This window comes from Tiliqua scincoides, chromosome 11, assembly GCF_035046505.1.
Source record: "Tiliqua scincoides isolate rTilSci1 chromosome 11, rTilSci1.hap2, whole genome shotgun sequence".
NCBI lineage: Eukaryota > Metazoa > Chordata > Lepidosauria > Squamata > Scincidae > Tiliqua > Tiliqua scincoides.
Window position 1 is genome coordinate 14,239,485 of NC_089831.1, and position 26,548 is coordinate 14,266,032.

At 47.1% G+C, this 26,548-nt stretch overlaps 1 protein-coding gene across 2 annotated transcripts in view; it reads right to left on the bottom strand.

Moving 5' to 3' along the window:
* Positions 1 to 830: 830 nt before the first annotated feature.
* Positions 831 to 26,548, bottom strand: part of ROBO3 (roundabout guidance receptor 3) — a 57,374-nt gene continuing 31,656 nt past the window's right edge. Inside the window, exons 6-22 of one of the 2 annotated variants that reach the window (XM_066639753.1) lie at positions 25,721 to 25,887; positions 23,633 to 23,754; positions 22,224 to 22,440; positions 21,052 to 21,176; positions 20,692 to 20,863; positions 19,145 to 19,339; positions 16,083 to 16,106; positions 15,924 to 15,966; positions 13,765 to 13,919; positions 11,518 to 11,793; positions 9,913 to 10,051; positions 8,842 to 9,069; positions 7,000 to 7,181; positions 5,864 to 5,971; positions 4,751 to 4,933; positions 1,543 to 1,697; positions 831 to 1,320 (exon numbers count right to left, since the gene is read on the bottom strand). In XM_066639753.1, the coding sequence (XP_066495850.1) occupies positions 1,309 to 1,320; positions 1,543 to 1,697; positions 4,751 to 4,933; positions 5,864 to 5,971; positions 7,000 to 7,181; positions 8,842 to 9,069; positions 9,913 to 10,051; positions 11,518 to 11,793; positions 13,765 to 13,919; positions 15,924 to 15,966; positions 16,083 to 16,106; positions 19,145 to 19,339; positions 20,692 to 20,863; positions 21,052 to 21,176; positions 22,224 to 22,440; positions 23,633 to 23,754; positions 25,721 to 25,887 (2,503 nt within the window). In that variant the 3' untranslated portion in view covers positions 831 to 1,308. The remainder of the gene's footprint in view (positions 1,321 to 1,542; positions 1,698 to 4,750; positions 4,934 to 5,863; positions 5,972 to 6,999; positions 7,182 to 8,841; positions 9,070 to 9,912; positions 10,052 to 11,517; positions 11,794 to 13,764; positions 13,920 to 15,923; positions 15,967 to 16,082; positions 16,107 to 19,144; positions 19,340 to 20,691; positions 20,864 to 21,051; positions 21,177 to 22,223; positions 22,441 to 23,632; positions 23,755 to 25,720; positions 25,888 to 26,548) is intronic. The other variant, XM_066639754.1, reaches the window with a different exon arrangement.

Sequence of the window (26,548 nt, forward strand, 5' to 3'; positions counted from 1 at the left end):
CCTGATCCCTACTCTCTGCTCTTGATCCCGAAGAGCAGTTGATCATACTGATTTTAGGCAATATTTCCTATGCCATTGTGTCTCCATGTGAGGACAAGTACATTCTGTATTCCTTTCAGGTAAAAGAACCACCTGAAATAAAAGGCCGGGATGGGAGGGGTGGTGACAGAGGTCAGTGCCACTGCCACCATGAAGACTGTGGGGGAGGGGAAGAGCATGTGCTGCCCACTCCCCCAAGTGGGTGGAGAACCACCAGAAACATAAGAATGACCTTCCTCCAACTCAGATATGGAATCCAAAATCACAAGCCCCATCAGTCCAGCAGCCATTTTAAGAGAAAAGTGCAAGCAAGACCAGAAACCTCTTGATCAGCAAATGAACAAGAACATGTAGAAGCCAATCAAATCGACAGGTGTCAAGGACTTCCCTTGGCAAATGCACACAGCTTTGTTCATTATAACTGACTGCTAGTGAATGTTTTTGCCAGCTAAGAGCTAGACTGGTCCCCGATGGAGTGGAGAAAAGTAAGTCATAGATATTTGAAACACACACATTTATTTTTGCTTACTCAGGTGCCGATCCTCTGCATACTTTCATCAATCCCACTGGAAGAAAATCAGACTTCTGAATAAATATATGTAGGATGGGACTGCTGGTGTCCAAGTCCTTAGAGGTTGATTGGGTCAACCAAGTTCCCTACTTAGAGAATTGGTTTTCCAAAGCTGGGTGCAAAGGATGCCCCTTGACAACCCGAGTTTCTAGCACTGGAAAGAAACTATACAGAGCTCTGAAGGATCCAGGTTAACAAACAGCTTTATTGGTGATTTACAAAAGGATTCATGAGCTATCAAAGAAACACCTGCTGATCCCTGCTGTGTGGCAGGCAGGACTGAGCACCTGGGCAGGTTCTGAATATGTGCTTGGTGGGTTGGACTGCTCGCAGTTGCCCAGCCTGAGCCTGGCTGGTTGGTTGAAGGCAAGCTCCTTTCCCCCCTGTTGCCTTCTCCCATCCTTCCTCCCTCCCACTGGGCACAAACTCTCCACTTGCAGAAATGTCAGCACTTCCAGCAACAGGCTCACCTGGGAGGCCCCAGGCTTGGGGATCCCTTTGTCGTGGTTTATAAATACAGCTTCCTTGGCTCCCAGCAGCTGCCAGCCTCCAGGGAGCAAACTTATTTACAAGGGGCCAGACCATGCAGCTCCTCTCCAAGGGTCATAAATTAGAAGCACAGAAAACTCCACCTGGACAAAAGTTCGTGGGTGCCCATTTGTAGGCCTTGCTCTGCAGATAACATATTCCATTTGGTTTCATCTCTTTTCCTGAAAGCACAAAGGGGAAGAGTCAGCTGGCCTGCCTTGGCACTATGCTTGCCCTGTCTCCTAACCAGAAACCAGCCATAGAACCACTAGCTGGGCAAAAGCCATCCTTCTGGAGATGTCAGGGATCTCAGACCTCCTGGGTGCACAGCCTTGGGAGATGCCCACCCCTCTCACTCTATCCCAAATGGGGGGGGGGGAGAGAAAAAAATAATCATTCATCACCTCGCTACGATCCCCTGTTGTCCGGCTGCGCCCTGATCCATGACCTCTAGATCCTGTTGAGCCTCTGGAAGAAGAACTTCCTGTCGTTGAACAATTGCTTGATACCTGACTACGGGAGAGGAAGCTGGGCTTGCTATATGGGATGATTTCCTCTTCTGCTAGGAAGGAGGGAAAAACACATTTATCCATTAGCGTAGGGCAAGCCATGCCCTTTGAAGTGGCGTCATCCAGTGTGGGAGGCCAGCATGTCACCCTATGGTGGACCTCTTCCTATGCAGTGGGCAAGCCAATGCCCTGGTCTGTGAGCATGGTAATGTACTATTGCCCTGGCCCTCCGTTTTTTTTTTTTTGACTATAACTTTTGATAGAATCAAGATATTTCAACACAGTTTATTTCATAGCGCATTGGCAGCAACTGTTACCCTGTGCATGCCCGAGCTCGTCTGATCTCGGAAGCTAAGCAGAGTCAGGCCTGGTTAGTATAACCCCTGCTAATTGGGTAAGAGGTACTTTTTCAAGTGGGTGCTCCTTTTTTTAGCAGGGGGAGAGTAACTGGCCCACCTCACCCCAGCACTGTCTGTTCTAGTGGCTGTCTGCTGGTATTCCTTGGCATCTTTTTAGATTGTGAGCCCTTTTGGGACAGGGAGCCATTTAGTTATTTGATTTTTCTCTGTAAACTGCTTTGTGAACTTTTAGTTGAAAAGCGGTATATAAATACTGTTATTATTATTATTAGTAGTAGTACTTGGATGGGAGACTGCCTGGGAATACCGGATGCTGTAGGCTTATACCATAGTCTTTTGAGACTGAAGGTTGCCAACCATCTCCCTATACTGAACACTATCTCCCGATCTTGGCTGATCTTGGAAGCTAAGCAGGGTCAGGCCTGGTTAGTACTTGGATGGGAGACCGCCTGGGAATACCGGATGCTGTAGGCTTATACTATAGTCTTTTGAGACTGAAGGTTGCCAACCATATTTCATAGCATTTGACATGAAATTGCACATTGATTGATATATAACATGATGGTATTCAAAAATACAAAGATTTTAAACAGTAGTGGTGTCACTACAGTGGTGTATCACTGAACTCCCTGGCAATGTGGGTACCCTCCCAAGTCCATGGTTGAGCTACGATGTAGAGGCTTTGGGTGGGGGGGGGGACCCCATGTGCAGAAGCAATGGACAAGAGGAGGCTATGATAGAATGGCACTTTCAGTTAAGGGAATCATTCCATGGCTGGATAAAAGTGGACGTATCAGGGACTTTTTTTTTCATGCATGCCAGGTGCCCTAGAAACTATACATCCCTGACCTCCCTGAACCTAGTACACCTAGTACATTTGTACACAGTTAGTACAAATCCAGGAGGTGGATTTGGTCTACACTTTGAAATTGGAGAAGAAAAAAGGAACTACTTTCTGATTTCTTCAAAACTAGTTTGACTAGCCCAGCCCAATTCCAAACCAGGTCAAGGGGAGTTTAACCATCACTAATTAAAAGGAAGATACTTTCAACTAAGACTCCTTCTTGACTCTCCAAGACAGTGTTTCTCAAACTGTGTGTCAGGAGCCACAAGGTGGACCATGAGCCAATTTCAGGTGGATCCCTATTCATTAAAATGTGCATTTTATTTTTAACATATTAGACTTGATGCTACCCTGGTATGTGACTGCATTTGGGGAGATCTGTACTTTTAACAGGCTACTCTGTACATGCTTTTAACAATGACAGTCAATGGGGCTTACTCCCAGATTAGTGTGGATAGGATTGCAGCCTTTGGGATGTTTTGGGATTTTTTTTTTTTAAAAAAAAAACACAGATCAGCAATTGCTTGGGAGGGTTAGGGGGATTTTTTTAATTTTATATAAATTTTTAAACTTTCACTTATTGTAAACTTTTAATTTACCAAAATTAAACTAATTTGATTTTGTTGTATGGGGGGGGGGTGTTAAAATTTTTTTCCTGCTTGATGATGTCACTTCCAGCCATGACATCATTTCCTGTGGGTCCTGGCTGATGGTCATTCTAAAAGTGGATCCTGGTGCCAAAAATTTTGAGAACCATTGCTATAGGACAGTGGTTCTTACTCCTTTAGCGCTGGGACTCACTTTTTAGAATGATAATCTGTCAGGGCCCACCAGAAGTGATGCCATGACCGGAGGTGACATCATCAAGCAGGAAAATTTTTAACAGTCCTAGGCTGCAATCCTACCCACACTTACGTAGGAGTTAAGTCCCATTTACTATCATTGTTAAAACCATCTTCATAGTAGACTTTTAAAGATCTGGGACATTTCCCCAGATCCAGTCACATACCTTGGTAGAGTTAATATATTAAAAATAAAATATTGAAATGAATGGGGACCCACCTGAAATTGGTTCGCGAACCACTGGTGGGTCCTAACCCACAGTTTGAGAAACACAGATTGAGAAAGAGTCTAAGAGATTTGCTGTAGTCTCACATGGGCTAATCTTCCTGTAGGGGCCTTCCCCTGGAGGGGCCTGGAGCAGGCTTGTTCCTCCCCAGAGAGGCCTCAGATTGGCTGGAGGGGGAGGGGGTTCCAGCACCCTTGTCCTCCTCCCTAGCAGAGCTGCCAGACCTGGCCTAGGAGCAGGAGCTGTTCACCTCCCAGCTCCCTGCTTCACACTGACTGCCTCTCATCCCTGGCCTTCCTGCTTTATGGAGCAGGCCCGCCCCCTTTGGCCCCTCCCCTTCCTAGCAGAGCTGCCAGACCTGGCCTAGGAGCAGGAGCTGTTCACCTCCCAGCTCCCTGCTTCACACTGACTGCCTCTCATCCCTGGCCTTCCTGCTTTATGGAGCAAGCCCACCCCCTTTGGCCCCTCCCCTTCCTCCAGGTGGGGCAGAAAAGGCCTTTCCTGTTCCTGGCTTGTTTCCTGTAGTGTTCCTTGTTTGCCCTGCCAGCCCCCTCTGGCTGGTTGGGGTGAGCCAACCTGCTTTGCCCTCTTTGAGGGCAGTGAAGCCTCCCCACCCTGGGCATGGGGTGCCTGCGCCCGGGTAAGTCGGGGTTCAGGGCCTCTGGGAGGGGCCCTGACACTTCCCTTAAAAATATATATTGTTTGGGAAGGCCTAGATGAGTGAGTGTACTTTAGCCCTTGCAGGAACTGGGATATACATTCAGCCAGCCTCTGAACTCCAAGGCAGCAAGCAATTCTGGCATCTCGAAAGTAATTATGGTTTTTTGTTACCGTCTCGGTACTGGTGGTGGGGCTGGCCCCCCACTGTGCGATGGGTCGCTTTCCGCTCCTTGGCCAAGGCACCATTCAGGTCCTTCTCTGCAGAGGTGGGGTCATAGTTCAGTCGGGGGGCACTGTCTGGGGCAGAGCAGCTGAGGTCTTCTGCAGGAGGTGGCAAAGGTGGTGGTGGGAGCTCTGCAAGCAGAACAAAAAGCTGAAAGTCCATCCGCTCCATCCTTCCTCAAACTTCTCAGATTTTGCCAGGGGACGCCCCCCCCCCCATTTTCCTAGTCTTAATAAAGATCATACAGAATAAGTTACAATATCATATACACACCCTGAATGCAGCGGCATCAATAGGGTTGGCATAACCCCCGCTCACTTATTTAAATATATAACAGTACAGGTCACCAAAGAAAGTCAGTAACCATCCAAAAACCAGTGGCCAACCTAATGACACTCACACAAATGAATAAGAGTTCTAGTATGAGCTCTGATACATGAAAATGAGAGCTGACTCATAGTAGCATCCAATTGGTTCCCTGCTGTATCATAATAAAACCTCATTGGCTCTCAAAACAATCCGTCTGATTAGTCAGTTTTGAATTACGAAAATGCACTTTTTGTTACATAAGGCAGTTGTGTTTTCTTTTTCTGGTTAATTGGCCGTAATATTTGCTAGGATAAGATTCAACATTGTTTGTTTCATTGCATTCTGCATGATCTTCCCAATGCTATATAACATGGCGGTATTATTCATAAATACAACATTTTCCAACTTTTGGGCTGCTAGTAGTGTCACCCCCTGGGGTGTCATCTGGTACGAACTGCACCCCCTAGGGACACCACTGTGTCCCAGTCATGCTCATGGATGGATTTCTGGAAGCCTTAGAGAGAGGACCAGGCGCTTTGGGCTGGTGGAGATATAGTCTGCCTTCCCACCATACATGATGGCACAATTGGGAATGAGTTTCATTCAAACCAGGCCAGGTACCCTGTAGGAACTATTAGGGAACAATTTCTGAAAGGAAACGATAGAAAAGGCAATTTTGGCAACAATGTAAATATGGCGGCTCTTGGGAGCGCGGCGGAAAGAGAATGTGCTGCGGGAGCCTTCACACTTACCTCCCTGCTGCTTCTCGCGGCGGTAGTGGCTGGACTTTGCCTTCTTCTTGCCTTTCACTTTCTGTCCTGGAGGAAGAGGCATGTCTCCCAGGTTGGGATGAGGTTTTCCTGCCAGAAAAGCCCAGCAGCACCCATCAGACTCTCAGCCAGAAACTCAGACTGTCCCACCCAGTCTCAGTCTTGGAAGATTCTAGCACGGGCTCCTCAAACCCCAAAAGGCAGTTTCCAGAAGAGCTGAGTGAAGAAAGACCCAGGATGGTGGAGAGCCACATAACACAATGGTTGTCCTTGGGACAGATCAAGAAGCTCTGAAGCATTTCCTGCTGACCTACCTGGGGGCAAGTCTTGAGATGAAGCACACACAGCTTTGACATCTGTTACTGGACAATTGGGTTCAGTACACTTTGCTGTGCAAATGCAGAGCACTGAATTGACCAAACTCCCCCCCTCCCTCCCTCTTTTTTTCTACTCATTCCTCCAATTCCTCCCTCCTTTCAACTCTATTCGGAAAGGAGGAGGAAAAGCATCCATTTTGTTTTCCTTCTCTGCAGACTATCCAAGGGTAGAGTTGTGATTATTTTGGTGATAACGGAATAAAAACTCATAACGCTGCTTTCTGCACTTCTCATTTTTGAAAACAAAAACCTGAAATGTGCAAAAAAATAATGGGCTGGACTGGGTGCATGGGTAATAACTGTCGCTGCCCCTGCTGACACTATACCACCTACCTAGTACACTTTTAAAGCGATTATAAATTATAATTACAATATATAAAAATGCACCCTTGGAATAAAAATGCATAACTCCACTTTCTGCACTTTTCCTCCCCGGGAAAAAATGAAAACTGAAAAAATCTCCATCTACAGGGTGTGTATGCAGGGTGGGTACCTGGAAAACTGGCCCCACAAACTACTGCTTTAAGCAGGCTGCTTCTGTGGAGAGCCAACTGTGATCCTCTCTCTCACTTGCAGCAAGCAGAGGAGGGAGGAAGCCCTTTCCAAACCAGGTACTAGCAGAACCCAACTTCTTTGCTGATCTGCTCAGAGACATTGGAGAGTTGGGATAGTCCTTCTATTAGCTCTGCAACTGAGATGTAGTGCTACTTTGTGGAAGAGGGACGGAGATGACACACATACCTATTCCTGGAGAGTCCACATTCTCTGCACTGTGTGCCGGAGTCTGGCTCAGGTTACGCCGATGGCCTTGCCTGAGAGAGATGCCTTCAGGTTCCTCTTCAAGTATGTTGAGGTTGGGGTTGGACTGAGTCAAGGGAGGACTTGAGGCCCTGGGCAATGGCCCTGAGCCGTTGGGTAATCGCCTGGACAGCAAAAAGTAGAGAGTTAAGAGGACAGCCTGGCTTTTGTGGGAAGATGGTAACCATCACCAGGGAGAAAAAAAGAAATCAGCTCCTCGGAGGGTTGTCTATATACACTGCACCAAAAATAAAACCAGAACAGTGCATCAGCATGTGACTACAATATTCTACAACTTATGTAAATGATGGCACACTTTCTTCCAAGCTTCTAGTTGCTGTAATCAGGACTAGAAACTGGTTTTGTTAAACAAAAAACACAAAAATAATAAAGCTAATGGGATGCTGAATTCTCCACTCATCACATCATACTTCCTCTGCTTGGATCTCAGGACATGCACAGCTCTGGCTTTTTTTCTTACTGTCAAGCACTGGAGCCATCTAGTCTACTATATATACCTGGGCGCCAGGAACCTGCTAGGAAATTGACCCAGGAAAGATTCACATGGGAAATGAAGATTAAAAGTAAGTGAGGAGAAAGGGATGATGAAGGGGAAGGATTAGCCCTACAACCTGTCTTAGGTCAAACTATATCTTAATGCTTAATAAAAGCATTCTTGGAATGGGTTGTGTTTTTAGCACCAGTCTGAGGGGATATGGGTCCTTATGCAAAGTGACATCCAGGCATGGCATCATGGGTTGGTCAATGGGGAACTGGGTGGAGCTTTATGGAGCTCTGCTAGAGACCCACAAGAATGGACAGGGCTGGCCTTAGTGGTCCCAATGCCTGAGCTGGGGTGGCAAATGCTTCCCCCCACCCTTACAAATGGCATGCCAGCCGCCAACTCCGTAACTCCACTAGAAAAGGAAGCATTGGACGCACTTTTGCTCAGCCAATCTCAACCTTTTGTTGGCGTCTCTTCGCACAGGTTCCAGGCCTCTCCATCAAACAAGGATACAACACAAACAGATAAACATAAAATCACTTATTATTTTCAGTTTTCCGTTCATGACCCGCTTCAAAAGTGCCAGGGCACCCCAGGGGGCCGTATGGCTCCCATTGAGAACAGGTGCTTCAGCTAACTACCCATGTCTCCTGTACACTTCCTCTTCCATTCCACTTTTCCTTATCCAGGAAGAGTGGTGGAGGTGGACACAGGGTGACTGGATGTCATAACCACAAAAGAGGACAAAGTACTCCAAAATGTAGTACAATGTACAAGAAAAATGTAGGACATGACAAAACAAAAGCTAAAAACACTTGTATATTGATTTCATGTGGTTAAACACTATATTGCTTATTGTTTTAAATTTAATAACAGTACATATAATTTATTGCATATAATTATTAATTACAAGAAAGCTAAGCTAAGAAAGCTGCCTGCAGGGGCCTGTTCACAGGGAAAAGTAGGACATTTAAATTCTTTTTCAGGACACAAGGCTAAAAAAGAGGACGTATCCTGGAAAAAGAGGATGTCTGGTCAAGCTGGGTGGGTGGGTCTCACTGTAATGGTTGGAGGCAGCCCCTCCCCCACCTGAGGTCCCCACCCTGAGGCCAGCCACTAGGACAAAGGGACAAAGGGAGTTGACAGCAATGGTATGTTCTTGAATAAAAGGCCAGGACGGTAGGTCAACGTTGGGGGGCATTAAGTAGAGGGCAAGAAAACATGTCTGGTTGGTGGGGCAGCATCACGGAACTATCGTAGAACTTCCAAATGGTTTCTACCTGGGCAAGTGTGGAATCTCAAAGTGATGTAGCCTGGGGATGTCCTCTGAAGCTCTCATCTCGTCCCGGGGTGAGGGGGTCAGTGTGGCTGTGGACTGCTGCCCGTAAGAATTAGCAGGGGAGGAGGCATCTCCACGAGGTGGGGGAGGGGGACATTCCTCTTCTTGGATGTTCTCCATCAAGTAAGTCCTTTCTGGTAAGGGTGGGCACCATTCCTCCACCTCTGATCTATAAAACAGGGTGTAAACTAGACACATTGGGGAAGGCAACTTTGGATTTCAATGCCCACAACCCCCCAAAGGAAACACATGCCCTGTAAGGGCACATATAAAGCCTGGTTACCATTGCAATCCTATATGCACTTACCTGGGAGCAAGTCACTTTGAACTCAGTGGGACTTACTTCTGAGTAGACATGACCAGGAGTGTGCTGTAAGACTCCTCTAACATTCCTACCTTGGGTATTGCTCCCATACCCCTAAGGTGTCTAGAAATATCCTTGGATGACATCAAGTACATCAGTGAGGTACAACAGTGTTTTGGCTTGTTATCTAGTCACCAAGAGTGAGAGAGTCTGGCAAAGCCTACTTTGGGCGAAAGAAGAGAAGACCCTGCTTCATCCACCATGCTTCAGATGGTCAAGAGATGGGCCTTTAAGGACGACTTGAGCACTCAAGCAGGTTCATGCGGGAGAAGGCAGTCCTTAAGATTCCCCAGCCCCAAGATCATTTAGGAACTTTACAAGTCAAAACCAATGCTTAGACTTGGGCCCAGAAACAAACTGGGGGCCAATACAGTTGATACCAATTGGGACTGAGATGCTTTGAAAAAGATGTTCCTGTTAATACCCAGCCATTGCATTCTTGAGCAGTTATAGGTTTTGGACACTCTTCCAAGATAGCCCTACATCAAGTGCACTATAGGAAAATTCTGGGCTAGCCCAATCCCACTTTAGGCTCCAATGCAGACAATCTGTGAACATGACAGGTCTCATCCAATGCTAGTTATATTAGCTGCTTAATAATCATCATCATGGAAAAAAAAATCTGATATTTTCTGCCTTGGTACGTACCCAACTTCTAGTTCCTCCTCTTCTTCCACATACTGGCTCAGTTCACTGGCGGACGGTGGTGGAGGAAGCACCTCTGTCCAGTTCAAGGATGGTGTTTTCACTGGCTTCCCCATGGATTTCTGCTTCCCAGGCTTGGCACCTACAGAGAGAGAAATGTAAAGGGGGATCCTCAAACACAGCACTCACTCCAGAGCCTCAGTGTTGCCTTGTTTATGAAAATATTTAGGCCTCCTTTAAGCCTTACTCATATCTTCAAACTTGACATACCAATCAGTGTCTGTTCTTCACTGTGAATGTCACAATTTCTTCAGCGTGAACAAGGGCCTGGCTTGGTCGGGCAATAAGGCTGCAGCCCCATGTCCACACTTACCTAGGAGTATTTATTTCACAGAACTTACATACATAAGATTGAGATATAACTACAGGTGGGAGAAAACAGTTTTATTTTTATCACAGATTTCAGTGTTTTCCAAAGTTTAGAAGTGGAAAAAGTGATGTTATGTGTTTTGATTCAAAATTCACATTTATAAATATAAATTATAATTGTACTAGGTAGGTGATATAGGTGGTATAGTGTCTGCAGATGCAGCCACAGTCATTCCCCTTGCACTCCCCCATTACATAATAAATACAAACCAAATACAACTTTTTTTAAAAAAAGATTTTGGTTTATTTTAAATGAGAAGTGCAAAAGCAATGTTCTACGTTTTTATTTTGTTGTCACCATTTTCTCCCACCTCTAGCTATAACTGTTCAAATGATGAGCTCAGCTGAGTAGTTAGTGAAGCAGATGGGTGGCTGGGGGATACCTAACCCAGTCAGATTCCGTACATTCTCCCTTGATGCTTCCCAACACACCTTCACCCCTCTCTCCAAGAGTCCCTCTTCTGGGACTTTTTTTTGTTTAAGCTGTCAATCTTCATCCCCCACTGAAACAAGCCTTCATTTCTCACATACATCCCTGCGATTCTTGCCTCTCTCTTCCCCCTGTCATCTGTTCCCACCATCTAATTTTAGATCTTATGATTTTTTTTTTGGCTTCTCTTGCCCTGACAAACCCTAAATACGTGAATGCTACCACATCAACAGCACGATCGTCATTGGATTGATTCTTCTGCAGGACTTGAAAAGGGCTTTCTTCTCTAGATAAGATGATTCCACAGTGAAAGAGATCATAGATCTGGAAAAGGTGTAGAATAGAGGCTACCAAAAATGGGTCAGGGTTTGAAGAATGTTCCCTGTGAGTAAAGGCTAAAGTTCTTTTACCTTTTGGGAAGCTTTTTGGGAGGGGGGGGGGAGAAGCTACAGTTATCTAATGAAATTTGCTAGATTTAGGATGGAAATTATTGCCAGAAAATCTAGTGATGGCCACTGGCTTAGATGGTTCCCAAAAATAGATGAGACAGGTAGGATGGCTCTTGCAATGGTTGTTAAGTCAGATAGAGCCTCCATGTTCAGGGGCAGTAGATTTGCAAATTGCTGTGGAGAAACAGTGAGGACGGTTTCCTTCCAAGCCCTTCTTGTGGGGCCATCTCACTGATCTCTATGAGAAATAGGACACTGCATCACTGGAAGAGATGGACCTTGTATGCTCAAGAGCCCTACCACTCTCTGCTCTGCCCCGCTCCGGCTGGGCATATTGGATGTTGGAGATTCCGGGCTGGCCGTTCCACTGGATCTCCTCGTCATCTGGTGAGTGAAGATGCGCCGCCCCATACGGCACCACGGGTGTGGTGGCATAGGGAGTCGTGTGCTGGGAAAAGGCCCCGTTGAACATCCTCATGTCGTCACTGGCAGGGTCAATGGTGCTATAAATGGGCCCATCCGACACCCCTGTCCCAAACTTCTCCGTCTGAGCAATGTAGTTGGAAATCCCGGCATCTGCAGAGAAGGAATATCAGCACCGCTTTGCTTTCCCAGACATTGCGGTTCAGTCAGATCAGATTCGGCATGACCAAATCAACACCCTCCTTTTTGCAGACTAAAAGACTCTCTTACTATAGCCTACTGGTCTCCCTTGCTAAACGCTACATCTACTATCAGTGGTTCCTAATCTTAACGGCGTGGCGACCCACCTCATCCTCTGAGGTGGGTCACGACGCCCCTGGTGGTGCCTCTTCTGGGTCGTGCCAGAACAGCAATCCACTCTATTGGCCTCTGTGGCCCTCAAAATGGCCCACAGAAGCCTATGTAAGCCACTTCTGGTTTTGGGAGGCAAACTGGAAGTTGTCTCCCAAAACCTTAAATGGCTTCCAGAGGCTTTTATGAGACATTCTGAGGATTGTGGAAGTCAGTAGAGCGGGTGGTGGGTGCAGTACAACCTGGAAGAAGCTCTAGGGCTGGCCAATGCTTCCAGAGGGCCCATGCTGTGACCCATACTCTGGGAAAGGATGTGCAAGTCACAACCATTTGCATCCTACTTGCCAGGTCAACATGGCACCTTCTGGCAGAAGACCAGTTTGCTGGCATAGCAGAGTGCTTAGGATCAGGACTTTCCCAGTTCCTCTGCCATGAATTTAACTAGGTGGTCTTGGGCAAGCATGGTCATTGGAAGGATTCCATCTCAACCATATAGATCAGGGGTGCCCAAACCCTAGCCCTGGGGCCACTTGCAGCCCTCAAGGCCTCTCAATGCGGCCCTCAGGGAACCCCCAGTCTCCAATGAGCCTCTGGCCCTCCAGAGAGTTGTTGGAGCCTGCACTGGCCCGAAGCAACTGCTCTCAGAGTGAGGGTGACTGTTTGACCTCTCGTGTGAGCTGTGGGATGAGGGCTCCCTCCACTGCTTGCTTTTTCATGTCTGTGATGCAGTAGCGGCAGCAAAGAAAAGGCCAGCCTTGCTTTGTGCAAGGCCTTGTATAGGCCTTGAGCTATTGCAAGACGCTCATTCATTCATTCATAATAATAATAATAATAATAATAATAATAATAATAATAATAATAATAATAATAATAATAATAATAATAATAATAATAATAAAAACTTTATTTATATCCCGCCCTTCTCCCCAAAGGGACCCAGGGCGGCTCACAACATATTAAAAACAGATTAAAAACATAATTTAACCACAAATAAAAACATATTAAAAACACATTAACATATACCCATAAAAACCATAGTCAGATAAAAAGTCAGATAAAAAGAGCAAAACGTAGCAAATCAGAGGAAACAGGCCTGTAAAAATACTAAAAGATACAGAAAAGATGTTTAAAAGGTCATGCACTCCGAAGGCTTCTTTAAACAAAAAGGTCTTCAGGCCTTGCCGTAAAGTCTCAAGAGAGGGAGCCATTCTCAAGTCAAGGGGAAGGGAGTTCCATAATGTTGGTGCCACTATTGAGAAGGCCCTATGGCCTTCTCTGATGACCTAAGAGGACGAGTTGGATTGTACGGAAGTAGGCGATCTCTGAGATACCCTGGCCCAGAGCAGTACAGGGTATCTATTAAATAGGGTAATAGGTCTATTAAATAGGGTCTATTAAATAGAGTAATATATTAAAGATATAAGTTCATCTTTAATATATTCACTTATGTAAACATATGTAAATTTATTCAAATTTTAAATGTAAATTAATTCTTTTTTTCCCCGGCCCCCGACATAGTATCAGAGAGCTGATGTGGTCCTCCTGCCAAAAACTTTGGACACCCCTGATATAGATCAATCACTTTGCAGACTTGGAATGGGTTATGCAAACCCCAAGCATCATTAAGCCATTTCTGCCCAATGTTGCACGTACACAACAGGAATCCAAAGTGGCCCACACCTGTGGGCTGGGCAGAAATGGGTCAAGGGCTTCCTTATGCGCCCTGGCCAGATCCGGGCAACATGCCACCAGCAAAAGCAGTTGGATGCTTACCGTTATAGTATCTCTCTGTGCCATTGTGGTTCGTGGTACAGCAGGCTGCTCCAGGCTCCTTTGCTTTACCGTTCCGCAGCAGGTTTGGGGCCGGCCATGAGTCTGCCAGCCACGGATAGCTGGAGGTACTAGTGGTCATGGCCAACATGCCGGGTCTGTTGGAGGAAAGACAAAAGAGCACTGGCTATGGGAGAGTTCACATTAGGGCTGTGATTAGAACAGGCAGATGAAAAAATCAGCCTTTTCTCAATCTACAGTATGAGTTTTACAGTGCAAGTCACTGGCATCACTAGGGCTTGCATTATCAGATGCGAGAGGCCAGCATGCTATCTCCAGGATGGACCTCCTCCCATGCAGTGGACGGGCGAAAGTCCCAGGTGATGGTTGCACCGTCACCCCACCCTGTTGGCTTTTTTGGCTATACCTTTTGATAGAATAGAGATATCTCAACAAGGCCTGTTTCATTGCATTCTGCATGAAATTACGCATCCAATGATATATGGCATGGTGGCATTATTCGAAAATACAAAGATTTAAAAAATTTTGACCAATAGTGGTGTCACTCCCCTGTGCATGTCACCCAATGTGTCCCACACCCCTCCCCCCCGGATGCCACTGGCGCAAGTCTATGAGTAGTAAGTCATCTTGCGTTCAATAGGGCTCACTCCCAGGTAAGTGTGGGTAAGACTGTAGCCTTAGACTGGGTGTGGGTCCTGCTGAACATAATGGGACTTACTTCTGAGTAAACGCATGTCACCCTTCATGTTTACCAATGAATGAATGGGCCAAGGACATGCCAGGATGCAGGGCAGAGTGACCTCCTAATTAGAGCTGGGACCAAGAGCCAAAACTGTCATAATGAGTCCAATAAGGAAGTGGAAATGACATACAGTGTCACATGAGTAACTTGTTTATCCCACTTTATTTAATGTGATTACTGCGTGTGGTTCTTCGGGTGACGAGACTGGGGAGAACACTTGTATCCAAACTGGATCAATTGGCTTGTGTAATTCACTTACTAAAGTAGAAATAAAGCTTCCAAACCCTTTTTAAAGGTCTGTGACTGTTTAGCATTGCATCAGTAAAAAGAATCCGAAAATCTTTCCAACAGTTTGACAGGGCAATCCTATGCATGTTCGTTCAGGTGTAAGTCCTACTTACAGTGGGGCTTGTTCAGGGGGTTCAGTGGGGCTTGCTTTGTAGTAAGTGTGCTTAGGATTGCACCCTACATTCACATATGGTTAAAAAAATAGTTCAGGACCAAAAGGCATATTTTCTTTGTTTTTAGACATGTGCTGTAGCCAGCATTGCCTTTGAAGAGGCATTCCTTCCTGTGTAGGAGAAGGAGGGAAGGCCCCTTCTAGGATGGTGGTTTCCACCTGAAGTGTTTTGCAGATGTAAATCTGCTGGCTAGGGGCACCTTTTTAGCTGATCGAAAGGTTTGTGTCAGGGGTTGAGCCCTTGTCTGACTCCTGCCTTACCTGGCTGCAGGCCAGGGGCAGAACTGCCTGCCCATAGAGCCACCACCACCTCTCCAGCTGACCAGGTAAGACGTAGGGCAGCTGGGTGGGAGAGGCTGTCCCCCCAGGGCTCACCTGACCTGAACAGTGAGCAGGGCTGGGTCACCATTAACCACTAAAGAGGAGGGAAGCAGGCCAGGGTCAGGGCCCCTTTAAGCCTAGAGAGGGAGGAAGGGGAGGAGCCGAGGGTGTGGCTGGGGAGGATAAAAGCAGGGAGGCCTGTGATGGGGCAGGAGGCTGGAGCTGGAGCTCCTGCCTGAAGACCAAGGGCCTCAGGTCCTACCTCCAGGGAGGAGGACAAGGGTGTCGTGAAACCCCTCCCCCTGGCTTGATCTGAGGCTTCCCCCGCAAGGAACCCCAGGGAGGTGGACACCTCACCCAGGGGTCCCAAGAGACCATCCAGCCGACCCTCGGCACCCCGCTGGGTGACGCCCAGAGACCCTCCCTTTTTGGGGCACCCCTCACAGTTTGCAAAGGAATTAAATGACTAGTCTGTGAATCAGCCCCAGCACATGTGCCAGTTCAGATGAACTGGCGACAGGAAGGGCTAATCATGTGAACACCAGGAGCCATTGAATGAAATACTGGAAGAAAGAGAGAGAGCATCACTACTGCTGCACCCCAGTGCTTTGCACTCACCTGCTATTGCCACGAGCTGGTCCATCCGCATGGGGGAAAGAGACTGAAAAAGAACAGATCACCTTGTCAGGGGTGTTCCCTTGGAAAGGAAGGCATGCAGGGGGCTTGGGGTTGGCGGTACAGGGGCAAGCCATGTGATGGAGGGGGAAAAGGCCTTACCTGCTGGCGTGTAGGCAAATGAGGCTGCAAAGAGAAGCAGGCAGAGAGTAAGCAGCTCAAGATATGTCACAGCTGTAGCAAACAAAGCTGAGGGGGGAGCCCAGATGATTGGCAGGGCACATGCTTTTGTATGCAGACTGTCATAAGGTTGATCCCTGGCAGCTCCAAATAAAGCATCTCAGGGAACACAGCTGGGGAGGACCCAAGATCCTGGAAAACCACTTCCCCCCTCCCCCCCCCCCCAGAACCCTGAGAGTGATGAACCCCTGATTCAGTAAGGCAGTTTCACATGTTTCTGACGAGCTGTAGCAACCCCAGCCTGCAGGCCAGATCTGGCACCCACCAAAATCTGTCCCCTGGGTGAATGGAGCTTACCGTTCAGCTGGGTCGCCTCCTTTCTGCATCACCAGTCACCCCCAAACATCACCGCAACCAGCCCGGAAATCTGAACTGGGGCGATGGAACCCGGAAGTGGCTGGCTGTTACAATGCTTTGGGCAATCGGCGGCACAGAAAGGAGGTTCCCCAATGGAACAGTAAGCTCCATTTGCACCGGGGAAGGGATTTTCGGCACACAGCGGTCTCCAGCTTGGAGATCAGTGAAGGTAACGGAACCTCCCTTGCTGAGGGAACAGGCCTTGCTGAGGGAGAGTCAGCATGGCTTCTGTAAGGGTAAGTCTTGCCTCACAAACCTTATAGAATTCTTTGAAAAGGTCAACAGGCATGTGGATGCGGGAGAACCCGTGGACATTATATATCTGGACTTTCAGAAGGCGTTTGACACGGTCCCTCACCAAAGGCTACTGAAAAAACTCCACAGTCAGGGAATTAGAGGACAGGTCCTCTCGTGGATTGAGAACTGGTTGGAGGCCAGGAAGCAGAGAGTGGGTGTCAATGGGCAATTTTCACAGTGGAGAGAGGTGAAAAGCGGTGTGCCCCAAGGATCTGTCCTGGGACCGGTGCTTTTCAACCTCTTCATAAATGACCTGGAGACAGGGTTGAGCAGTGAAGTGGCTAAGTTTGCAGACGACACCAAACTTTTCCGAGTGGTAAAGACCAGAAGTGATTGTGAGGAGCTCCAGAAGGATCTCTCCAGACTGGCAGAATGGGCAGCAAAATGGCAGATGCGCTTCAATGTCAGTAAGTGTAAAGTCATGCACATTGGGGCAAAAAATCAAAACTTTAGATATAGGCTGATGGGTTCTGAGCTGTCTGTGACAGATCAGGAGAGAGATCTTGGGGTGGTGGTGGACAGGTCGATGAAAGTGTCGACCCAATGTGCGGCAGCAGTGAAGAAGGCCAATTCTATGCTTGGGATCATTAGGAAGGGTATTGAGAACAAAACGGTTAGTATTATAATGCCGTTGTACAAATCTATGGTAAGGCCACACCTGGAGTATTGTGTCCAGTTCTGGTCGCCGCATCTCAAAAAAGACATAGTGGAAATGGAAAAGGTGCAAAAGAGAGCGACTAAGATGATTACGGGGCTGGGGCACCTTCCTTATGAGGAAAGGCTACGGCGTTTGGGCCTCTTCAGCCTAGAAAAGAGACGCTTGAGGGGGGACATGATTGAGACATACAAAATTATGCAGGGGATGGACAGAGTGGATAGGGAGATGCTCTTTACACTCTCACATAATACCAGAACCAGGGGACATCCACTAAAATTGAGTGTTGGGCGGGTTAGGACAGACAAAAGAAAATATTTCTTTACTCAGCGCGTGGTCGGTCTGTGGAACTCCTTGCCACAGGATGTGGTGCTGGCGTCTAGCCTAGACGCCTTTAAAAGGGGATTGGACGAGTTTCTGGAGGAAAAATCCATTATGGAGTACAAGCCATGATGTGTATGCGCAACCTCCTGATTTTAGGAATGGGTTAAGTCAGAATGCCAGATGTAGGGGAGAGCACCAGGATGAGGTCTCTTGTTATCTGGTGTGCTCCCTGGGGCATTTGGTGGGCCGCTGTGAGATACAGGAAGCTGGACTAGATGGGCCTATGGCCTGACCCAGTGGGGCTGTTCTTATGTTCTTATGTTCTCCCAAGTGGCACAGCACTGGGGGTGCTGAGGAATCCTAACACCCCACGCAGCTCTTTCCTGTAACTCTTTGGTCAGGCAAAAAACGTAGGAAGGGCCTGACCTTCTGTCCCGCCAAGAATCCTTTCAAAGTAAATTACCGATAGCTCCCATTTTACAGACAAGGCACGGAACAACTGAGGAGCCACGGAAATGGTGCAACGTGATCTAATATTCGCCAAAATTCAATCTGCATGGCTCAGTCTGGTCATGCAGCTGTCATCCTCTGCCCACCCCAGACAGGAAAAATGGATGTATTTTGTCTTTCTGTTTGTGGTGGTTGTGGCAGCAGCTGGGAAAGGGGTTTGTTAAAAGATTGAACCACTTGTGAGGTGGGATGCAGGAGTCGGGGCATACGAGCTGATAAAGACCTACTACGAGGTTAGACAGTTATTCTTGAAAGCAAAAAGCATGAAGCCAGGTGATCGGAATTCTGCTGGAGTTCATACTCTGACAACTGGAGCACAATGGTGGTTATCAATGTTCTCATCCTTAACCCTGGGGCAGGGTGGCACGGCATGATCCCCAGAAGCCTATCCTGTGCAAAACCCCAGTAAAACACCAATCCAGTGCTATCAATGGGACTTGCAAAAGGCTTCCAGTGCATTGACCCCCACTGGGGACATTCCGAGGTTGCTCATTCTGCAATACTCAGCTAGAGCCCCAGAAATAGAAAATTCTGTGCAAAAGTGTTTCCGTGTTGCTTCTGCTTCCCATACAAAACACTGAACATCTCCCCTTCAGCATAAAGGGGGCAGCCTATAGGGAAGGCAGTAGCTCAGTGGTAGAGCACCTGCTTCATAGTCAGAAGGTCCCAGGTTCAACCCTTGGCAGCATTTTCCATCTGTCTGATGTCCTGGAGAGATGCTACCAGTCAGTGCCAGTCACTGAGCCAATGATCTGACTCAGTAGGCAGTAGCCCCCAACGTTTCCCAAATGCCATTCCTATCACCCTGAAGGGAGCAAGGACGTTATCCAGTCAGTCTCACCCGTGTAGTGACTCAGCTCCTTCCTCTTCTTCCGGCGGCAGTAGATCCACACGCTGAAGCACATGAGGATGACCCAACAGGCCCCTCCGATGCCAGCAATGAAAGCCGGCTGCTTTACCACATCCGTGATCTGCTCAGCAAGGCTCACGCTGTCTCCGTTGTTCACGGGCACCGAGTCTTGGTCCAGCAAGGGCTCTGCAGCAAGCAGGGGAGGTGATGGCATCCAATGAGAGGAGACAGCAGGGTATATGCTAGTTGTTCCTGAAACCCCACTGAGGCTGGAGACCTGAGCCTGGTCTTGACCAATTCAAACTACAGAGAGGGACTGAAATGACTGAATGCTGCTCACAGCATGAGAAAGCCAGCATGTCAAGGAGAAGGCTAGGCTAAACCACACCTCCCTGGGTGAAGGGGATTTGCTGGTATGGAGGAATATTTGATAGTAAGAGCCTTTCTCCCATAACCTGAAGTGCTACAGTCCAGAATAGATCAGCTAAGTGAAAACTGGGCTTAAAGTGTGGAATGGTGAGAAAAAAAAAAGATACCAAGGGCCTTTGCTTCTGTCATACTAATTTCCCAACTTGCCCTTCCATCATCCAAATTCTGTGACCAAAAGCTGCCTCTAAAACAGGTGGCCACAACTAATGCATTACCTCTGACACCAATTCTGACAAGCGTCCTTTGCACTGTTCCCTGTTTTGCACTGACTACCTGATATACTGACAGGCATATGAAAAATATAGGGCTTGAAAAATATAGGGCTTCCATCCCGGTTCATTATTATTTTAAACTCTCCAGTTTAGACGGTCCAGTGCTTGATAAAGCATTTTGGAAACTGGTTCAGAGATTGTGAGCCAATTTAAATAAATTTCATGCAGAATAATACCCAGCTCTGTCACAATATAGTAGATTTAGATTTAGAGACCTTTATTGGCATTAAATCATGTTCCAACAAATATGGGCCCAATCCTATCCAACTTTCTAGCTCTGGCACAGCTGCAATGCAGTCCCAAGATAAAGGAACAAATGTTCCCATACACTGAGGAGACCTATATGACTGCTTCCCCCACTGCAGGATGCAGCGCATGCCCCACTGGTACAGCTTCACCAGCCCTGGAAAACTGGGTAGGATTTGGGCCTAAGTCATTAAAGTAAAATAAGATGTAAAGTAAGGAAAAATAATGAATGAAAAATAAAATTAAAATAAAATAAAGGTCACACAAATTTTAAGGTTAAAATGCAAACAAACCATACAGATAAACATTACACCAATCTCTTACCATTGGTGTAATCTCTAAGACTGACAAAAGTCTTACAATCTCTAAGACTGACAAAGGGAAATTAGCAGTGCCCTGCAGTACATCTACTAGACCGTCATTTAATAAGTATACTGGTTTCATCTGCTCTGGGAGCAGTATGCAATAGCATAACTGTATATAAAGTAAATACAATAACTATTTAAACAATATGTATTAGCTGCATTTTGTAAACCAACAGGATCCAAGTCGAAAGTCAATTTCCACCCTTGGATGAGCCAAGGAACTCACTGATCTGGATGGTGACCGGGGCACTCCTGACGCCAACGCCTGCACTGGTGGCCGCAGCCACCTCCGTGCGGTAGAGCATGCCGGGAACCAGACCCTGCAGGACGGTTGAACGTAGGGTGCCGTCCACTGTCTTATTGATGTGGTAGCGGGATTCATTGCCCAGACACCAAACCTACAACAGGAAGGAGATGACGTCACCAAGGACTGCAGTGAGGTCGCAAAGCAAAACTTCTCCAAACTCTTTCCCAGCATCCACTGGGACTCCTTCTATGGGCCCCAAGACCTTCAGGCCAGTTGGTTCATCCTGAGGCTTAACCGGGTGCAGGGGCTACCCAAGGAGATCTTGACAGTCCACCTTACCCGGTAATCCTGAATTATCCCGTTCTGCTCTCCAGGAGGAGGCGGCTCCCAGGAGACACGAATACTAGTGCTGTTGCTGGTTCCCACTGTCACTACAGTGACTTCCTGGGGAGGTGCACTGGGAGCTGAGAGAGAAGGAATGCAAAGAGTTTATTCCTCAGGCAAGTCTGCCAAGGGCAAAGACCACAGGACCTCGAAGATTGGCGTTTGGATCTTCAGTGCGCCACAAAGCTATGCGGAGATGTCAGGCCACTCCAGAACCTGAAGCAGCACCCCAAATGCCACCCACCCGCTGGCCGGACAACATCCAACCTCAGCCCCACAGCTCCTTCTCCTCCCTCCAGCTCCCTTGATCTGAAAAGGAAGAAGTGGAGGAGAGGAGAGTCGTAGGTTGGTGGACTCGAGAGTCTCTCTGCCAGATATATTTTTCCACATTTTTATAGCACCTTTCCTCCAAGGAGCTCAGGATGGTGTATATGGTTCTTCCCCTCCTTTTGTCCTCACAACAATCCTGTGAGGTAGGCAAGGTTGAGAAAGACAGAGAGAGAGAGAGAGTGACTGGCCTATGGTCACCCAGAAACCTTCATGATTGAGCAGGAATTTGAACTTGGATGCTCCAGCTCTGAGTCCAGCAACAGAATCACTGCACCATCCTGGCTCTCAGATGAGACAATCACCTCACTTGGACTCCTGAGCTGGCCTTGCCAGGACATACCGACTGACAAGAAAGCAGTGAAAGGAAAAACCACCAGCAATTGTACCTGGTCAAACTTAATGAAACTGATGAACGTATTTAAGGTACACATTTCAATGGGTTTGAATGGATTTCATAGTGTCCCAGAATCCTGGGAACCAAACTCAGTAAGACTTACAGATCTCAATGCTTGATACAGAACCGTAACTCCTGAGTTCCTTAATTGGAAAGTATAATGCTTCAACAAGGTTTGAAACTGGCTTGTAATTGCAGCGTAGACATACACACACAGCACAACAGAACAACCCAGCACAACAGAACCACAGAGAGAAAACCCACAAGTCCTGCTCTCCCTAACAACTTGCACACTTGCAATGGAAGCTAGAGGACATCCACAGGTGGGTTTTTCTACGACTTTTCTATGGGGTGGGTTCCTCAATCCATCTCCCCCTTCCTCACAAGCAGTGGCCACATGTACCTTCCTCTGGGGTGCGTACCAGCAGCACCTCGCTGTCCATTCCCTGGAACTCATCGAAATACGGGCGAATCTTGATCTCGTACTCCTGGCCTTTGCGCAGTTCCACAAGGACGGCGCTCCGTTCGGTGGGTGACTTCACATCCTGCACCAGCCAGGCACTGCTCTGGGGCCTGTACATCACTCGGTATCCTTGGATGAACTGAGCCTGGCGGTCCACCTGAGCGAGAAGTAGGCTTACCACTGAATCATCAGTCGTGCTGTCCATTCAAACTACGGCAAAAATAACCTCAGCCACTTCCTCACTGACCCCCTATTTTATCTCTATTCCTCTCCACGCTCTCGCTGTGGATTCTGCTGTCCTTCCCCCATTCTCAGACTCCTGCCTTCCTGCACCCCTAACAGGGATACCAGTCATATTGATTTCCAGTAACTCTTTCCACTTCTCCATTGCACTGAACCTGTATTCTTGGCCTTGGTTCTAACCTTCAACCCACTTGGCTCTGTTTCCTGCAACTGGATCTTTGAAACATTGTGCAGGTTGAGTTGAATCATGAAGCAGTTACATTCAGCAGCAAATTCTAGGGAGAAGTGGACACCTCCTCTGCCTCCCACCTTCGTATCTATGTCTCATTATCCCTGCCTCTCAGTTCCCACATCCTATTACACTCATGCCCATAAACTTGGCTTCTCTTTCACCATCCAAAAGTCCCCTGCTCTCTAAGTGACTCTTCCTTGTCTGCCTCCCATGCATTTGCACAATGCACCCCCTCTTACTTCCTTCAATCTCCTTATCAAAATCCACCTTCACAATGAGGCCTTTGGCTCAGTACCTTACTCTTCTTCCCCAGCCATAGACTGTAAGTTCCTTTAGGCAGGGGCCTATACAAGAAGAACCTTGCTGGATCAGGCCAAGGGCCCACCTAGTCCAGTTTCCTGTATCTCACAGTCGCCCACCAGATGCCTCTGGGATCACGTGATCACAAGATATTTGTTTCTCCTTGTCACTCCCTTGCAACTGGCATTCAGAGAGAGGCTACCACTGAAACCCAGAAGTTTCATACAGTCATCATGACTTGTAACCTCTGCTGGATTTTCATCCATCATTCTGTCCATTTCCCCTGTAACAGCAGCTAGGCCAGGTGCCATCATAATATCCTGTGGCGAGGAGTTCCACAGATTAATTAAGCCATCCTCTCAGTGCATCAGCTGCCATGCACACTGAGGGAACACAGCAAAACACTGAGCTCTATCCAAGGGGTTGTCATTGTGACTTTGCAGTAGCAACAACATCCAAAGCCAGCACTGTCATGCACTCAGATACATTTCCCAACTTTTATGTCTAATATGTCCACTGATACATCATGCAGTTTTGAGGAGGGGGGATAATAGGCAATGCTAGTGACACTTACTGTCCAAGTCACTTGGATGGTGGTAGAGGTGAGGACAACAGGTTCACGGAGTTCCACCACAACTTCGCCTAGTTCTTTCTGCACTTGTCTGTGATCCACCCCTTGCCTGGTGGGACTCACATCTGCCAAAACAGAAAAGTCATGACCCGAAACAGACCAGGGAGCAAGATTGCCACCCTGCGTTATAGTCTATGGGTGAAGAAAGGCTGACTTCTACTGGGTGAGAACACTGGTCTGTCTAGTTAGGGATAGTCAACAAAAACAGTGGGGAGTATTTTCTCTGCTCTATTTGGAGATGCTAGATCCATAAGAATAACCCTGCTGGATGAGGCCAAAGACCCATCTAGTCTAGGTGGCCCACTGTGTATCTCACAGTGGCCCACCAGATGCCTCAGGGAGCCCACAAGATGACATACCTGCATCCTGTTTCTACCCCCTTGCACCTGGCATTCAGAAAGAGGCTACCTCTAAAACCAGGAGGTTGCACATACCCATCCTGGCTTGTAATCTGTGATGGACTTTTCCTCCATAAATCTGTCCAATTCCCCTTTAAAGGCATCCAAGTCAGATGCCATCCCCATATCCTGTGGCAAGAAGTTCAACAGGTTAATCACATGCTAGGTCAAGAAATATTTTCTTTTGTCTGATCTCCCTCCTCTCAGTTTAAGCGGATGTCCCTGACGCTGTGTGAGAGGGAAAAGAATATCCTTTTATCCACTCTATCCCATGCCTAATTTTACACATCTCAAACATGTCTAGATGCGTAGGTAGAACCTGGGACCTGCTATAGGCAAAGCAGGTTCTCTTCCATTAAGTTACAGCCTTGAAAGAGTTTAAAGGGACCCTGATCTTGCAAGAATTTGGATTGCTGAATTTACCTTTCTAATACCCAGCCTTTTCTAGATCTAAATCCTATTCCCATCCATGCTTAGAGAGAGAGAGAGAGAGCGCGAGAGAGAGCGATTCTCTTCTCCCACACTACATTCTTTATTGAACATTTTTGGTTGGCAACCTTCAGTCTCAAAAGACTATGGTATAAGTCTATAGCCCCTGGTATCCCCAGGCGGTCTCCCATCCAAGTACTAACTAGGCCTGACCCTGCTTAGCTTCAGAGATCAGACAAGACCAGGCTGCTCTGTATCCTATTGAGGCTCAATTGGTGCAGATGTGGAGTATCACCCTCTTGGTTGGCACCACCCTGATCCTTTGATTCATTGGGTGGCAGCACCCTGATCCTTCAGGAGACCCAATGGGCCTCTCTGCTGCCTGCTTTTAAGTAGGCAGCAGCGGCGTAGCCAAGGGGCTGCAGGGTTGGCAACTGCACTGAGCAACAAACTTTAGAGAGACAACAAGCTGCGCTAGACACTAGTGGTCAAAAGTGTGAAAACCGTGGTATATACAAATAATACCATCATGTTATGTATAATTGGGAAGGTAATTTAATGCTGAATGCAATTAAACAAACCACACTGGAATATCTGCATTGTATCAAAAGTTATGACCAATTAGCCAGAAAATTTTTTATTTATTTACTTAAGAGATGAGATTTGATTTCATCGTGGAGGGGGGGACTATAATATCTTCTTTGACTCCAGGTAGCAGATGCCTTAGCTATGCCACAGCCCCACTTTTCACTTTTGTAAAAAAAAAGTGCATCATCTTGCACTCTGCACCAGGCTACACTTTCATTAGCTACACCGATGGTAGCCAGTGCACACATTCTTGACCTGTATCGTCTTCCCTTTGGGTGTACTTCATTTTGAATATGTCTCTGTTCTGGATTTTTCTGACTGGGTCTGTTTCACTCTTTTGTAGTCATTTGTTAATCAGTTGTGACTTTAAAAAAAATGAAAAGTTTTGTGGTCATCAAGCATCTTAGTCTGCCATCTTAGTGATCCCTTAAATGGAATCAAAAGAAGCCTTATAAATGAGTAAAGAAAGGAGACAGGCATCTGCTAAGCATGGGCTAGATATCTAGCCTGGCCACTTCTCCCCTGCGTTCCCACTGACTGTACCCCACTGCAGAAGCATATGCTCAGGGGTACAACCGTCAAACCAGCCCATCTCATTTGCCCATGGGAGCCTTACCTTGTGTACGAACTGGCTCTGAGACAGGGCTGGGGTCACTCAAGCCATAGGTGTTGACAGCCCGGATGAGGAAGAGGTAAATGGTATTGGGGTTCAGGCCACTGACCGTGTGCTTCTCCAACTTCACATTATCTGCCACTGTCTGCCAGGTGCTACCCGAGGACTGACTGTAATAAAACAAAGTGGGGAAAGGAAGAGAAGGAGGGTGCAGGCCTGAAGTTCATATTTGGCTCCTGTATACAGTTGCCTGAAGACTTCCTGTTTAGCCAAATGCAGTGGCAGGGAGTCCCATGGGTAAGGCACAGCAGAGGCCAATGTCCCCCAATTCCACCTGCACTCTCTTTTTTTCTGCATATAGCCCTGGAAGCAGTTTGTTTAATTAGTCACCAGAATTTGGCCTGTGTAATGTTATGTTTTTGAAAATGTCATCTATTCCTACAAAACAAATATATTATTTCATTAAAACACAACACACACACAGAGAGACAAGCAGGTGGAAATATTCTGAGCAGGGTTTCATCTGAGACAAGGCTGTTGAAACTTTTTTGAAAGCCAATAAAGATGTAAAATATTGAGAGTATGTCTGAGCACGTGAAGAGTTTCTCTCACCAAATGAACAACACAGGCCAACATGCATTTTTCTGACTTAAAAGTTAGACTTATTCTTGGGTATATTTGAGGTGCTGATTCCAAAAATGGCATCAGTTTTGCGCTATAGCTTTGCCCTATCTAGTCTAGTTTCAGAGATACAGCACAGTGAATGGTTCAAGCATCTTCCTCATGAGGAAGCCTACGACATGGCTAACGAGACTATACCATAACTCCAAA